Source organism: Euprymna scolopes, chromosome 26, assembly GCF_053919585.1.
Source record: "Euprymna scolopes isolate OS-2025 chromosome 26, ASM5391958v1, whole genome shotgun sequence".
Classification (NCBI taxonomy): Eukaryota; Metazoa; Mollusca; class Cephalopoda; order Sepiida; family Sepiolidae; genus Euprymna; species Euprymna scolopes.
In genome coordinates, this window is record NC_136507.1 from 103226413 (window position 1) to 103244123 (window position 17711).

At 31.7% G+C, this 17711-nt stretch overlaps 1 protein-coding gene across 2 annotated transcripts in view; it reads left to right on the top strand.

Annotated features, from left to right (window-relative positions):
* LOC145248318 (uncharacterized) overlaps window positions 1–17711 on the top strand; it is a 167789-nt gene that overhangs the window by 92269 nt on the left and 57809 nt on the right. For both annotated transcript variants that reach the window (XM_080110226.1, XM_080110225.1), the window contains exons 2-3: window positions 8844–9003; window positions 11379–11488. In XM_080110226.1, the coding sequence (XP_079966352.1) occupies window positions 8844–9003; window positions 11379–11488 (270 nt within the window). The remainder of the gene's footprint in view (window positions 1–8843; window positions 9004–11378; window positions 11489–17711) is intronic.

Below are 17711 nucleotides of genomic sequence, written 5' to 3' on the forward strand. Positions count from 1 at the left end.
CTGGGGAATAAAATATGTAATACTATTAAAAAATTTACATTAGGTACGTCGACGATATTTTTTATTCTTGCTGAATATTTCGATAATGAAATCGAAAAACTAAAGGACCATTTCTTGACGTTCTCATAGACCCCAGTAAAGATGAATTTATTACTTCTCCATAGAAAAAGACTGTTGCAACCAATTCCTGTATCTTAAACTTCAAAAGTGAATGTCCCGACCCATACAAGACCACAATTATAAAAAAAACCTTATTAATCGAGCCAAATTGGTCTTCTCAAATAAAAATCTTTTATACAGTGAATTAAAAAATATCAAGCAGGTCTTGATTAATAACCAGTTTCCTAATTTCTTAAATAAACAAATTAAACTAACAATTAGAAACCTAGACCAAACTAATAATAACCAAGTTAACAATTCCGAGCCCATCAATATACAATCTATCGCAACCAGCTACATCGCAACTTTAAATCAGATGAAAAGGTACTAAGAAATATATATCCCCAGTCAAAAATAAGATCAGATTTATCATCTACTATAAGAAATTAACAACTGCTAATCTTATAATTAAAAACAACACCTCCCGGACAACAAAATCAATCGATGAAACCAATGTAGTCTATCAATTCAAATGCTCATTGGGAGAATGCATTTCCAACATCAATAGCTACATTGGACACACGACTAATACATTGTCCAGACGATTGACCCTACACCTTTCTGACACAAGCTCAATTTCCCAACAACATGGCCGCACACATTTCCAGTTTAGAAAGGTCCTAGTTGAAGATACAAAAAACATCAATATGGATTTAAACGTTAAAAGATTAAAAATACTGGAAGCATTTTATATAAAAACTAAACAACCAAAAATAAACAATGTAAATTTAAAAAATAGTAGTAAAATGTTGAAGTGCCTAGGCACGTAACTATCGAATATATGTATGTATGTATGCATGCATATATGTATGTATACGTACATATAGTTACATGGAGTTGTTCTAAGGGCAGTAATTCTATCATACTTTAAATTGAATTAATTTTAACTTTTTATGCTTAAGGTAAACAATTGTGTATTTAGCGAAATAAAAAATCTCAACCAAACGTAATTACAAGTTTAGAATTAACTAATACTAAGGATTATAATTGAAACAGTGATAAACTTAATTATAACAGTTAAGTGAACTTAATTATGTATGGTTTCAAATTCAAATTAATAAATAATTTCATATAACCATAAATGGTAAACTGTTTAGTTTAGTTTAGTTTCGTATATTCAAACATGTGTAATAGTTTATAATTATTATTATTTTCATAAATATGAATTCATTAATTAGAATTAATAAATTTACTAACTATTAAATACAACATTTTGGCATAATATTCATAAATTAATTGAACTTGATAGTACGAATAGATGCGTTTAGTGACTTTATTTCTAATATTCAATTTTTTTTTTATATTATAAGGTATTTACAACTTCTCTTCCAAATCTATATATTAGGCATAACACTAATAAAGGCGGAATTTTCGACCCCATAACAAATAATAAAAGTAAAAACTTATAAAATAAAATAGATTCATCGTAATTTTTGCAGTATTCTCAAGAAAAAAGATTATTAAAAAAATCCCATTTTTTTTAACTCTCCTTAAAACTGGTGAATTTTCAAAAAAAAAATTAACCACAAAAAATGAAAACTAGAAAAATGAAACCGAATGTTATTTCTACATATTTTGACGTAAACAATGAAAAGAACGAGATTTTTAATATTCTTTCAAAAATCAAATAATTGATTAATTTCGTTAATTTTTTTTCTTTTTGAATTAAATATAAACTGAAATAAAATAATATACAAAAATTATCATATTTTGCTCCCTACCCTGTAACGCAATCTTGTAATAATTTTATTTTTTTTTTTGGGGGGGGAGAGATTCAGATCTTAGTTTTTTTTTTTACATATAAAATATACTGGAATGATGAAATAAAATATTTTTACTTTTGGATCACAAACGTTGCCGATTTATATGATGTTTCTTGAGTTTTTAGAGAAAAAAAAGTTGGAAAATTTATTAAAATTATTTAAGTTTTACGAAATTTTAAAAAATTATTTATTATTTACATTTGACAGATTTTATCTGTCTAATTCCAAACGATTTCCGAAATTATTTCTTATTTTTTTAATGATTACATTTTTCAAGGTTTGTAAAAATGTGTGGAAGATTCGGTTTTAAAACTTATGAATAAACAGACAATCTTACTGTTAATAATAAAATTTTAAAAAATCGATGCCGTTTTAGCATAGTGAATAATTAAAAAATATATTTAGAAATCAAACGTGAATAATTTTTTTCTATGGAAGACAAATGACGCAGTAATCTGGTAGCGCTTCGCTGATAAAAATCGTAGTGTTACTCTAGGTGTATCAGAATTTTTGTAGGAATTTTTGACACCCCTAACACGAAACTGCGAATAAAATATAAAAAACTTGTAATTTCTCTGTTAAAAGTGGGTTGTTTATTTTCTTTATGGATTATACTCCCAAAATAAACTATTAAAGTTGCTTTAAAAGTAATAGAAATATTTTTTTTTTTTAAACAGTAATGAATTTTACGAACTCAATATTTTTAAATTTTTGAACTTTAAAAATCTATCAAAATTTTTCTATTCATTCTATTTTTACGATATTTTCAGGGTCAATGTGAAATTTTATGCTCTTTCCAATAAACCGAATATATTTTAGACAAACGTTTTTTTTAAATTCACGCCCCCCCCATTTTCAAGTGTCTTGTAAAAAGTAAATAATTAATTTTCTCACCAAAGTTTTATATCACAAATTGAAGAGAAAAGGTCAATAAATAATATATTCAAATTTAAAACAAAAAAGTAGTGTTTTTTAGAAATTTACCCGTAAAGTTCGAAGTTTAAAACCTTTTTAAAAAAAAAAACAAGTTGTTTTTTTTTGTTTTTTATTTTTTTTTAATGAAACCTTTCTCCTTGCTCCTTTAATCGAAAAAAAATAAATTAGGGCTTGAATTACATTTTTCGAGGAGTTATAAGCTTGGAAAGATGGGGTGGAATTAATCACTATTTTTCACGAAATTTCTGACACACTTAGTGTTACTCGTTTCTTTTGTCAGCACAAAATTATAATTTCTAAACCAAGTAACTGAAACAATTATGATTTAAGAATTAGTTAAATTTCTTTAAATAAAAATATGACTTTTAGTTTATGTCCATATAAAAATTTTGTATAGAAAATAAGTTTCGATAAAGTTGATTTAGGGATTTAGTTAAGATTTTCAAAAAGCTTAGTTTTATGAATTTAAAATTGATATTTCCTATAAAAAATAGGAATTTAATAAAAATAATTTAAATATTACTTTTTTTTTTAGATTACAAATTATGACATTGAAAATTAATATTAAAGGAAATTCTATTAGTTAATGGATTCCATAACAAACCGGAAGTTAATTGTTTTAGGTGTTGTCTACTTCAAATATGAAATTTTTCTGCATATCATATCTATCTATATATGTCTTTTTCATAATATTTAAACTCAAAGGTAAAACTTTTACTGTTATATTTCACTTGAATAATGATTGAACAAAAACTTTTAAAAGATATTTGTACCAAGTTTTTTTTTTATACTTTAATATTTTATAAGATCTGTGTTTTGTATATCTGCAACACCGTTATTATTTTCTTATTTTTTAAAATCTTTTGGTTATTTTGTGACATTCAAATCAAATTTCGTCCGTTTTATTCAGTGTAAAATAAAGAATGTTGATATGCGATTTAAACCCTGATCCTTCCTCTTCAATATAGAATAAAAATTACAATGAAATAATTTCATTTTACTAGTTTGTACTTGTATTTTCATCTCTCTCTCTCTCTCTCTCTCTCTCTCTCTCTCTCTCTATATATATATATATATATATATATATATATATATATATATTACCAGAAGTACCCGTCGTTGACTGGGTTCAAAAACAGCCTACAGAAAATGAACTGTGATTGATGAAGGTTTGGGGAAGTGAGTGATACATGATAAGGGCTGTCCCCTTTTCATGTAAGTATAAAAATAGAGAGATTTAGTTAAAATGAAAATAAAATGAGAGAAAACGAGAATCGAACCCTGGAGATAAGTTTTAAAGAACAATAGGTTTAAATGGAATGTCCAGTAAATTGTTAATACTGATGAAATGAATAATAGATAAACTATTCATTATTAGAAAGAATGTGGATAATAAAATATGGGTTAAATGAATTAGATATGTAGGTTGAATTCCTTTGTGAAAACAACAAAAGAAAAAAATGGGAAATCAGAATGTTCGGAAACGTGCAGGTCGCGCATGTTGATGGCACGTGAATTGTGGTCACGTTGGCCGGACATGCATGGATTTCTCAATATAGGAAGTGAGAGTTAGTTAGTTAGTTAGTTAGTTAGTTAGTTAGTGAGAAGTCAGAAGAAGGGAGGCAGAGAGGCAGAGTCAGACGATAGTCTGGGTCCAGACATGGGTTTCAATCGTCTAGAAGCGAGACGGTCACTTTTGAAACATTAGAATGTGAACCTTTGAATTCCTGAACGCAAAGCCACCAACCGGTTAAGTGGAAGAATAAATGCTCATCATGTTTTTTATAACTGCCGTCTCATGTGTCCATCATTACATGAAAAAGGTATTGTCTATGTGTACAAACTATTTGAAATTCATCATCTAAAAAATATATGTGTTAGAAAGTATATGTGTCTATTTATGTTATACAAACACTCCCGTTCATACAAACTGTCAAAGCATATATGCCAACCTGTCAATCCATCGGCATAAATGCCAACTTATCGGTCTGTCTATCTAGATATGAAAACACCTTCTCAAAATGTATTTATATGCAATCTCTCTCATTTATAAACTCTCACTCTCTCTTTATCTACACCTGTTAATGTCTTACAATATGAACACTTACAACATGAACTCTCCTAAGACTCTCATCTCTCTTAAGACTCATATCCTTTATAACATAAACAACAAAAGAACATTCATCATCTTAAGTATGATAAGCGAACGTTAAAATATAACATGAGTATTTATCTATACTAAGTGATTTTCCTAGTATATTAACATTATTATATTTTTTCTATAGTTTTAAATTCGAAATAGATTGTAAAATACATTTATAAAGTATAATTTTTAAAAATTTATATATAATACATTAATTTAAAATCTATAATATAATTACGATTAAAATCCAAGTTTACCGACTAATCATTTTAGTATTTACAATTTTTTCCCTATTACATATATTACACATACATATATATTTTTTTCCTATTGCACACACACACACACACACACACACACACACACACACACACACACACACACACACACATATATATATATATATATATATATATATATATATACTAGCAGAAGTACCCGTCGTTGACTGGGTTCAAAAACAGCCTTCAGAAAATGGACTGTGGTTGATGAAAGTATGATAGGTTATGAAAAGGAAGGGGTTGTAAAGAGATAGGTTTTGATACTCAAAAATTTTACCCTAAGCAAAACATGATGAAAGTAAAGATAATTTTCGCGAAAACATATTTTTTATATCAACTTTGTTTCCATTCGTAGCCAAGAGTAACCAACAAAATGATGTTCCCTTACAAAGAGAAAATGTTATATATATAATAGTATAAATATACAAGAAATAAATGTTATCATAGTCAATAAAAGTTACTTTTATGGTAGAAAAGTTCATTGGTTTGCATTTTTACGTAGTCTGTGAAAAAAAATTTTTTTTTTAATTCACGAACCGGTTTAAAAAAAAAAAATCAAAATGGCAGCGACTTTGAAATGGAGAGCCCCGTTTTCAATTTGAAGAAGGGGCCCCTGAGCATTCTGTTTTAACAATTTAAGAGAGTTCCGTCAACGTAAGGAATATTTATAAACATATTTTAATGTTTTCCGTTATTTTGTGCTGGAGGAATATTCGATTATGGCATGTGTAGCTTATATAAAAATTCATTTAAGTAGTTATCGCGTCAAATTTCGTTTTAATTTCGGTTCGCTGAAATTATTTCAAGTAAAGAACATTAAAAACTATTTCAAAACGAAAAAACATGAACCGAACTTTTATTGACGATGGTAACATTTATTTCTTGTATATTTATTTTATCAGGTAGTTGTTTGTTGGCTTTTCTGCTAAACACTCTTACTAAATAATATCGACGAAATATCGAAAAACAAAGAAACAAAAACAGTTTTGAAAAATAATGAAGCTTTACTACTTTAGTAAAATAATCCGAAACAGCAAAATGGGATATTAAAAAAGTAAACACGTAATTACTTTAGTTTTTTAAAGCAAAGAATCAATATAAATATGAATAAGAAGAAAATGGCGCCCTTTTCAAGCAGAACAGCTTCGTTTCAGTTTTACAGTATTGAACGGTGTAGTATTGCGTCGTCGGATTCAGGGTTGTACTATTGTAATGTAAAGAACACGCTGAAAGGGTTGTAATCAACTGAATTTCTTCTAGTACACTGACAAAAAAAGCTTTAACAGATATATAAATGAAAAGGTTATGTAAATGTTTTTAAAAAGACACGTAATCACGTGAGCAGGATTTTTTCCTTCTTTTGACACGATAAAAGGTAACGTTCTTATTTTTTATGTTTTATCTATTTTCGAAAGAGTGCCACGTGCAAGTGGAGAAGGAAAAAAACAGAGTTATGCAAAATTTGTGTCGAGAATTGTCTAAAGTTCCGACTTTTGTTTTGGGCTTTCACTTTAATAAGAACGTGAATTTATGAGGTGAATTTATTTGACACAATATGATTCAACTCAAAAAAATAAACAAAAGCTAACGTGAATTAAGATTAAAGTTAAGGTGTTATTGTGGACCTTCACCCCTTTTAAAAAACCTTGTTAAACTTTGTGACATATTTACATTCTATGGAGATCAGGCGCGAACAAACACCCAATAATTTTATTATACCATATTTCTTCAAACTGAAACGTAATTATCAAAGTATACTTACGCAAATAGATATGAAAAGTCTTTGTTAACGTTTGTGCCACATTTCCATGGAGTACAGGCGCGAACGAAGACCCCACAATTTTATTATACCATCCCTATTTAAGTTGAAACATACTTATCAAAGTATTCTTATGTACATCTATATCAAAAACCCTTGTAAACGTTCTTTTTTCATTTTTTATTTCCATACTTTGGAGGCCAGGCACGAACGCAGGCCCCACAATTTTTATGAACCACCATTCTGCCAGATCTACCATACCCATTCCTGATCCTCGATACATCTTCTATCACTATATGTAATCAGTTTTTTAAAAATAGTCAATCATATAGGAGCCTATTCGTGACCACACGCACGCACACACACACACACACACACACACACACACACACAGACGTTCAGCTTTATATATATATATATATATATATATATATATAGCACTTTAAAAATAATACACGAAAAACTCGAGGGGTGCCTTCCGCTTACAAACTCATCAAGAGTTAATCGTTGGTTAACAAAGAAATATGAAAAACTAATTTAATTGTCACAAAAGAGCAAGGATAGTTTTCCCTACATCACACAAAGCAATTTTGTTTATGAATTCAATTGCTATGTAGGTCGAACCTCCTTAAATTCGCAGCCACGCATTAGTCAGCATATCCCAGCAGAAAATCGATTGGGCAAGCCGCGTCGCTCTCACCCTTCTTCTGCCCTGAAATCTGCCATTGGCCAACAACCTACTCGAAAATCCAACTTGTGCTAATGCATATAAAATGGACTGTTTTAGAAACTTATACCGGGCTGACTCTCAAAATCAGTTAAAGATTTTGGAGTCAGTTTCAATTGTGGAATTTATTAAATCATTGGACTTGCTCGGAGATATATTTTAATCGTTCCATACCTCTCCATCTTATTTGTACATACATTATATATATATATATATATATATATATATATATATATATATATGCTAGAATGGGTACCTGGTGTTGCCCAGGTCAACATGAAGTTCCGATTGGAAAACACCTTCTATACTAAGGATATTAATCATTTCCATCATGGGCAACGTCGATACCTCCACAACAATTTCAAAAATAAAGGAACGAATAAAATCATGCAAATGTAATCCCCCCCCCCCCCAAAGGAAGTACGTGATAACTAGGGCTATGATAACAGCATATACTTTTCATTGTTTTTACACCAAGAACCACATCACTCTATTTAAAAGCGTAAAGGATATCAATGGATACACACTCGAGAGTCAAAGCAATGAAAAGAAGATGCTGTTGTCCTAGCCCAGTGATAATCTCTCCACCAGATATTTCGTCAGAAAAGATACAAAGAGAAGAAACTATTCTCCGGATATTGAGCATTTTTGTTGCCCGTGCACTGGAAAGAACCCCCTAAAATAAATAAATAAATGAATAAAACTTCTTGTTTCAATGAAAATAGCAGCGAGTGCCCGAGTGACTGCAAAAAAAAAAAAAACAATAAAAAGCTGTGACAATCAGGCTTTAGTAGGATGTATTCTAATTCCTGCTGTAGTTGTTCATTTGAACCTGAAATCATAAAAATTGGCCAATCATAAGATGTATAGCAATAATGTACTGAATTTTCAAGAGTCTATGATAATTTTGAATGCCTGTACAAAAATTTTTGAAATTTATTTAAGGCACATTGTATCAATACCAAGGTTCACGCTACACAATGTTTGTTTAAGAATTTGTGACGTTCTTTACTTGTTGGCGTCCTAGGTAACAATTGACAATACTTTTTTATTCTATTCATGTCATATTTTCCAGATCATCGAATTCGAGAAGTCACGGTTACCGGAAAGAGTGGGCAGCTGATAGAATGTCCGGGCCAAAGTCGGATTACTATTTTGTTCTCAAAAGATTTAGTTGGAGGAGAAAGAGTTAATGAATGCGACAATGATTTCTACGAGTTTTACGTCAGCCGCAGGTGAGTTCATTATTCTGTACGATGTAAAAATCAGATTAAAACGCACTTTTTTCTTTTAATCTATAATATAAATCTCACCTGTCTGTTTAAATGTATGTATGTATGTATGTATGTATGTATGTGTGCCTGCCTAAAACTTTCGACAGAGGGGACGGATTTTCATGAAATTGGTATCGTTTTGAAGCTAGACCCTTCGGATGACAAATATCGAAAAATTAGCTAAAAACATTAATTCATTCACCCTTAACTGAGCACTTTTCTACAGGGAGGGGTCGTTTTTTTTTCGCTGATATTTTCAAAAGTCTTTTCGATTGACTAGCATTAATTTAAACCTACGTCACTTCTGGTTTGGTGATGGGCGCAATTGCAAAGACGTCACGTTTTTTTTCACATTATTTTCCCCCTTCGCGGTATGGGTTCTAGCCTGCCTGCCACAACATTTTTTTAATTCTCAACACATATCTACGACTAGTATAATAGAAATTTATTTCAATAAACAATCGATCGTTAATAAGAAATTAAGGGCACTTTTTAGGAATAAGTATCCATGAAAATTATTTACAACGGTTGTAGCTAGATGAGTTTATGTTATAAATGTTTTTAAATGTTTTAGAGAAGGAACCAAAAATTGGAGCTCAGCCGAGCACCGTCTATGAAGCTAGAGATAGAGTAGAAAAAGACTTCTATTCTCTGCGATTTCATTGCTAATCATATATTTAAGGAAATGACAGAATCCTGAGAAAATGACCTCCAGTACATAGTGGAATGGAGCTGCAAATAGATGGTAACATTTACTGCTACTAAGAGTAAACTTATTTCCTTTAACAACTAAAAGAAGCTTTCTCAACCACCGATAGCCATGATTAATAGCACCCTACCTGAGAGTTCTATCTTCAACAGCTTAACATTCACAAGAAACATAAACTCGAACAAACACATTGAAGACATTGCAAAGGTTGCTGCAAAGAAGGTGGGGTATCTCTACTATGCTAGAAAATTACTCATGCCTGAGCGTATCCCATATCTCTATAAAGCCACCATTTCGTCCATGCATGGAGTATGGTTGCCACATCTGGGCTAGTGCATCTATTACTAGTCTCTCCCTTTTGTACAGAGTCCAAAAAACGAGTCACCAATCTAATAGGTCTTGCACTGTCACCTAAGCTCCAACCCCTGTCCCATCACTACAATCTTGCATCCCTGTAACTGTTTTACAAGTATTTTAATAAAATGTGCTCATCTCACTTGTGCCTATCCCTGATAAACACATTTAGCAACAAAATCCTACCCCTTCACTGTAGAGGCCCCTACATACTGGAAAACCTACTCTAATAGTTTCTTCCCTCAGATTGATAGACTTTGGAATTCCTTCCCGGTTACTTGCTTCTCTGACTGTACTGACACGCACAAGCTTAAATTCTGCTCCTCTCCTCTAAATGTGGTCCAAAATAGTAGTCCCTTACATCCAAGTGGCAATATACCTTGTTTGGGTTGAACATGACTGAAAAAAAATCATTTGAAGCGCCCTTACTGGGGAATGCCTGCAGGGATGCTTAGGCATTTTTAAGGCTAGAGTGTGCTTGATCAAAGCTTTTTAAACCTCTACTTGTCTTTGTGTGTAATCTTTGTGCTAGGAGGTAAATAATAATTTAGTTTCGGGTTTAGATTAAAGTATAGTATCTGCTCTAGTCTAAGTCTTTCTTGATTGGAGTAATTTTTATTTTTGTCCCCCTCCAGACTGACGTTTTTTATTGAACTGGATATTCTCCACATATGAAAGAGCTCAATAGTGATTTTGTTGCTGGCAGGTTGAGATATAGTTCACTTCAGTCTTAGGAGGTCCACTTTCCAGGTTTTACTTTCTCTCCAGAAAGCTATAACTAATAACACCTTGCCTAAGAGTTCTTCATTTAAACTTCTCGGTTTAACATTCACAGACAACATGAACTGGAACAAATACATTGATGACATTGCAAAGGCTGCTGCAAAGAAGCTGGGTTCCCTCTACCGTCCTAGAAAATTATTCACACCTGGTAATCATCTGAGGCACACTTGCTGGGGAATGCCAACGTGGCTGACTATGCAATTTTTTATAGGCCAGAGTGGGTTTATCCTATTATGCTGGCTATTCAAAACCACACATGACCTTGTGCCTAACATAATGGAGAGAAGTTACATAAAATGTTTGGTTATTGATCTTTGTGTTTGAATCAGAAAGATTTATTAATTGGAGACATTAGAGTATGTTACCAAAAGGACGAAACAATCAACAAAGAACTAATAAAACGACAGATGTTAAAAGAATAATAATAAAAATGTTTGTACTTTTTTGTCTTGTGACGAAAATGGTGTCTTTTCTTTCTTTCTTTCTCCAGATGTACATTCAAGCGCAGCTGTGAGCTTCCCAGATTTGACAGTTCCTTGCAGAAAAATTGTCCAACTGAAAAAAAATCAGCTGTCATGGTGCGGTACAAATGCATTCTTGGTTAGTACAGTATAAATGAAACCGGTTTCATATTTTTGATATTTGATCGATTTTTTTTTCTTTTTAAACAATTTTTATTTTTTTTAATAAAATTTGCCAAAAAGTTTGGAAAACAGAATTATAATGAATTGCCAAACATTGAGTACAACTTTTTGTTGTTGTTGTTGTTGATGTGGTGCATCATTCATTTTTATTTTTATTTTTTCATAAAAATCAACCAAATAACGAAGGAGAGAAAAAAAGGAATAAAGAAATAAATAATAGAAATCACGATAAAAATGAGTCACATGGCAGGTGCTCGTCTGAACTCCAATCTCTGGTCCCCCCTCGCCAATCTTTTACGATAAAAACCCGTCTAGCTAAATCCACTGTCAAAAACTTTCCCCACTCTTTATCTATGCCTAAATCAAAACGTAGATTCCATGAACAAACTTCTTTTTTAGAACTGCGCGCCTGTGAAACTCTGTTCTGTCTGCCTGCTTCCAACCTGACTACAACCTGGATGTCTTCAAGTCCAATGTAAACAAATTCCTGATGAACCGCCCCCTTAAGTAAACACTTTATTAAATCTCCACACTAACGTACAGTACTTACAATAACCCTTATCCCTGAGTGGCTTCCGGGCCTTGATAAGTGGTGACCACCTTGTAAAAAAAAAACAGTGCCAAGACACTCATTTCTCATGGTTGCAAGTCCAACATAAACAAATTCTCGATGAACCATCCCCCTAAGTAATCCAATTTACAAAATTCCCACTACTTATGTTTACTACACTATAATCACATTGACTAATCTATACCCATTAACCCTTATCCTCGAGTGGCCTCCGGGCCTTGATAAGTGGTAATTCCTGTGTAAAAAAAAAAGAAGGAATACGCAGCACCATATTACATCTTCGAAGAAGGAAAAAGAGAGAAAGAAGAAATAATCGATAATGATGTCGAGAAATGCAAGTCACTCGAAATTTCTGAGAATTAGATTTTGGAACAATTCATTGTAAAATGGGTAAATCAGAATTTATTAGTGTCCCGACAAAAGGAGGGTGGACCTGTAAATTCACGCTTGTCCGTTTGTTTGTTCGTCTATTTGCACTTTTCTCAATAACTACACCTTGGAATTTTTTGAAATTTTGCACAAACATTAAACATGATATGAGTAAAAAAGTAACAGAACGGATTTTCCGGGAAAACTCCGGTTGGCCCCCTGGGGGTGCCTTTCAGGTTAAAATGGATAAAATTGACACTTTTGTGCTTTTTAAAAATAATCGATGTCTTGAATTTTTATAAAACTTTCTGAAAAGTTGTAACTAACTGATTTCTATACAATTTTGTTTGTCTATACTTCGCGATAAATCTTGGGTGTGCCCCAGGGACTCTTTTAGGGCTAATAAAAACACTCCATTTTTGGGACTATTTTACCATATTTGTCAAAAATTTTCTGTCTATGTCTATTTAGCAGTTTTGCATGGTGCTGAACTCAAATTTAAACATGTTAAGGCCTTGGGAACTTTTGGGGCTAAATGGGGAGGGGGAGGCAAACGATGGACTCAGTCATTTCTTTTTTTGCATGGTGCAGAACTCAAATTTACATATGTTAAGGCCTAAAACTGCACCGTTTGTTCATTTTCACTAGGATTTGACGTCCCCTGGGGACTTTTGGGGCTAAATTTTTTTTTTTGGGGGGGGGGGCAAATGCTGAACTTAGTCATTTTTGTTATGGCTCTATCACTGTGCACTCACGGGGGACCATGCATGCTCCACTTGTTACTAGTTAATTTTCGAACTATATATAGATGCATGGATCTATCTATCTATCTATCTATCTATCTATCTATCTGTACGAAAGCTGTATTAATCAACGTTTGTTTCTGTAAGGCTTTTTCCCATTTATTTTAAACATACAATATACATCATAAAATATGTTTTAGGTTTGGAATTGAGTTAAATTTGAAAAGAAAAAACATTTTAATTGACCTAATTAACTGTCATTTGCAATTAACTCACCCAAATCTTTTTACTTTTTTTCTGCCTATCGATCTTTCACCATATATTGTTTAATGCCCTCTTCGCTTTTATTTTATCCAATGTCTATCACTTTCGCTTCCACCACTCTCTCTCTCTCTCTATATATATATTTATTAACAGTAAAAGATAATACTAACTAACTATAAAACTTAAATGAGAATAGCTCATTATAAACAAAAGGAAATATCACTGAAAATAGTAATACTATTTAACTCGTAGCTAAGAAGAGAGAGAAAGAGAGCAGAAAGAGAATAATTCTGGATTTTTTTCTATTTTTTTATAGTGAAGTAGCTGTTCAAACTCACTTTTTTATAGTTCAAACAATGGGTGATCCAACGGGTCACACTTTCTTGTGTATTTATAAAATCCTTATCCTTGAGTAGTCTTTGAGCCTTGATAAACTCATTAGTATAGAAAATCTGTAGAATTTGTTATCATGTTATCTTATTTGTCACCGTGTACAGTGGATGATGTCACAAAAGGCGTCTATGCATGATAGATGATGTCCAAAAGGTATTGTGTACAGTAAATGACGTCACATTTTCATTTGTTATTGTTGTACCATGTTATTGGTACTAAAATAACACACTTTGCTGCAGTTTATTTAAAAATTACTTAGTGCGGCCAAGAACAGCTGATAATATAAAAATTACTTTTCCTAATAATCACCGAAAAATAAAAATTAGCAAGTAGGATATATCTACTTCCCTTGAGTTCAACAAGATACATATTAAGAAGGTCAAAGGTTACATCTGAATCTTGCCTTCATCCTTTAGTGCTGTATAGGTGACGGATACTGCCGGGAAAATATCGAATATATTGTAAACACGCAATATCGAATCCAAGCAAAACCAGATGTAAATCGGATTGCTGGCAATGATGTCAACCCTACATTACGATCAAAGATCATGAAACAACGAGAGAAATATTTACCTCTGGATTGAAATTGATAAAACTACAAAGCATAATAGAATAGAATAAGAACGTCAAAATAAGTGAATTCCAACCAACGAAATTTTGATATAAAAACATAAACAAAGACACAAAAAGAGAAGAGGAAGAAGCCAGCGATACATTTCTATCATCGCTCGAATGACTAACCACACATCACCCCCAATATTGACCCAACTCTCTCTTGTGATATTTACTGTAAAATAAATAAAACTTTGTTGATTTAACGAGTTGTTGTTTGATGACAAAACCCACGGTCATCAGAGTGTATATACTATGGCATGCATTTTGTAAAAGTGCGAACCATAAAATATATATACGACAATATTACATTACGACACAAATCCGCAAGCACAGAAAGATTTCAGAGTTTAACAAGATACACCTGAAGAAGGTCGGAGATTACATCAGTCGAAACGTTGTAAAAAATATACAGTAGTCTGAAGAATCCAAATAACACAAATTTTCAATCCTCATCTCAAAGATTCAAAACATAAAAAGAACTGCATTATTTGGATTATTCAGACAACTAATTTATATTGGATTCTAAGCTCAGCACAAAAATTCCAAAGTCTGACAAAATGCCCCTGAAGAAGGTCACTGGTCGTCAAAACATTGTGGCAATAATATTTAAGATAAGGAGAATAATCTGAATAATTCAAATAATCACAATTATTAATCCTCATCTAAAAAAATTCAGGAAGAGAATAATTCACGGTTTTATCGGTTGTAGTAAGAATTCTAGCAACATTATATTGTCATGCATTTTTTTTTTCTATATAAGCAAAGAATTTCTACTTTATCTGAAAAGTGTATGCATGAACAAAGACGATATTAACATAATAATAGCCTTTTGTTTCTACATAACGAAACGGATTTGTAAAAATTGTACCGAAAATTTAATATGCTGGAGGAGCTGTTTTGCATGCAAAAAATAAATACTTGGCTTTTGGAATGTAACTATATATATATATATAAAATCTGTTTTTACATAAGAATTTATATGTTGCTACACATTCATGAGCAGGTTTCGGCCAGCTAGTTCCTAGTAACTAGAAACCCTCTCTCTAGTATTTACAAAACTGTGTTTCAATTCATTCAAGACAGGTAAGTTATGTAAAAACAAATTAAATATATATATATATATATATATATATATATATATATATATATATATATATATATATATATATATATATATATATACAGAGAGAGAAAGAGAGAAACAGACATACAGACAGACAGACAGACATGCAGATAGAGAGAAAGAGACAAAATCAAAATCACAGTTAAATAACATTAACATGGTGTTCTTCTGTTCTTTATTAGAAGAGTTTTCCACGAAGTTAATTTCTGCTTTTTCAAAGCGTTGACAAAACGAAAAGACGGCTTTTAAGCACAAGCTTTCCTGTTGGTAGAGTTTTCATAATTAATAAAAAGTAACGCCCGCTTAATTATCGATTAAAAATAATAATACGCGAAAATAAGTTTTTATTCTTAGCTAATAATAAAAGTTAAGACATACGCTATTATATATATATATATATATATATATATATATATATATATATATATATATATATATATATATATTTAAAGTGATGGTTGTGTAGTTCCAACGAGAGAAAAAATGTATATTTAAAAGAGTGTAGCCATCAACAATTGTGGGTTTTTTTTTAAAGGTTTTCATCATATTTTTATTTTAAAATATTTTTATAACGCGTTTCGAGCTTAGGGTGTGCTCTCTTCAGATATTTTCGTAAAAAGTTTTTCTTTAAAATGGGAGTTTGTGGATATGCCTCCGCTGATATTAATAGAAACACTAGATAACAAAGGGGACAAAGATGATTCTTTAGTAAAAAACAAATCAACATATTTCCCTAATAAACAGAACAACACAAAAGAACTAAACAGCTACTTCGAAAATCTCTGGAACCTTAACCTCCAAAAAAAACACAAAACCACAAGCAACCTCACACATAAGCAAAAACAAGCACTCGAAAAGATCCGTAATAATAATGACATAATAATAAAAGAAGCAGACAAAGGCAGTGCCGTAGTAATCATGGACAGAACGTATTATGAAACAAAAATTACAGAATTACTGGATGACAAACACTACTATAAACCCATTAGTACCAACATAGATAACACCACCATCTCAAAAATCACAAAACTTTGTACAACACACAACAAAATATTAAAAAAGAAAGAAAAGGACTTCCTCACAAATTTCATTACAAAGACCAACAACTTCTACGGACTGCCTAAAATACACAAATCTGGCACAATAAAACTTGCCATCGATACACAAAACTCAGAATATATTAGCGCTCCAAACCCTAGCGACCTTACATTTAGACCCATTGTAGCAGGACCAGCCTGTCCGACAAGCAGACTTAGCAACTTAATAGACATCTTATTACAACCTTTCACAGATCAAGTTAAGAGCTACATAAGGGACGACATCCATTTTCTCACTACCTTACCACATACAGTAGAAAACGGGACACTATTAGTTACATTTGACGTTAGTAGTTTATATAGTAATATACCCCATGAATTAGGAAAAGAAGCAATACTATTTTGGATCAACAGACACGCACAAACACTACATCCCAGATTCACAAAGCAATTCATTATCGATAGTATAGACATAATTCTAAATAATAATTCCTTCGAATTCAACAATACCAACTACATCCAAACACTAGGTACAGCAATGGGAACGAAAATGGCACCGACTTACGCAACCCTTACATTAGCCTACCTAGAAGAAACCCTATATAAAAAAATAGAACAAAAATTTGGCCACAGCACTAAAATACTGTTTGTAGAATCATGGAAAAGGTACTTAGATGACTGCTTCCTCCTATGGAAACCCACATGGGGGGACATCACAGACTTACACACCATACTCCAGAACCTACACCCAAAAATTAAATTCACCATAGAACAAAGCTCTACAGAATTACCTTTCCTAGACATACTGATAAAGATTAAAGACAATAACATTATCACAGACATTTACCGCAAACCTACAGACACCCAACAATACCTACACTTTAAAAGTCACCACCTTAAAAGCTGCATAAAATCAATTCCCTACACCCTAGCACGTAGAATCTGCACCATAATCACGGACAATAACCTTCGAAAAATCCGACTCAAGGAACTACGAATAAATTTAAGAAAAAGAAAATGTCCATCACAACTTATAGACAAAGGGATCCAACTTGCGACAAATA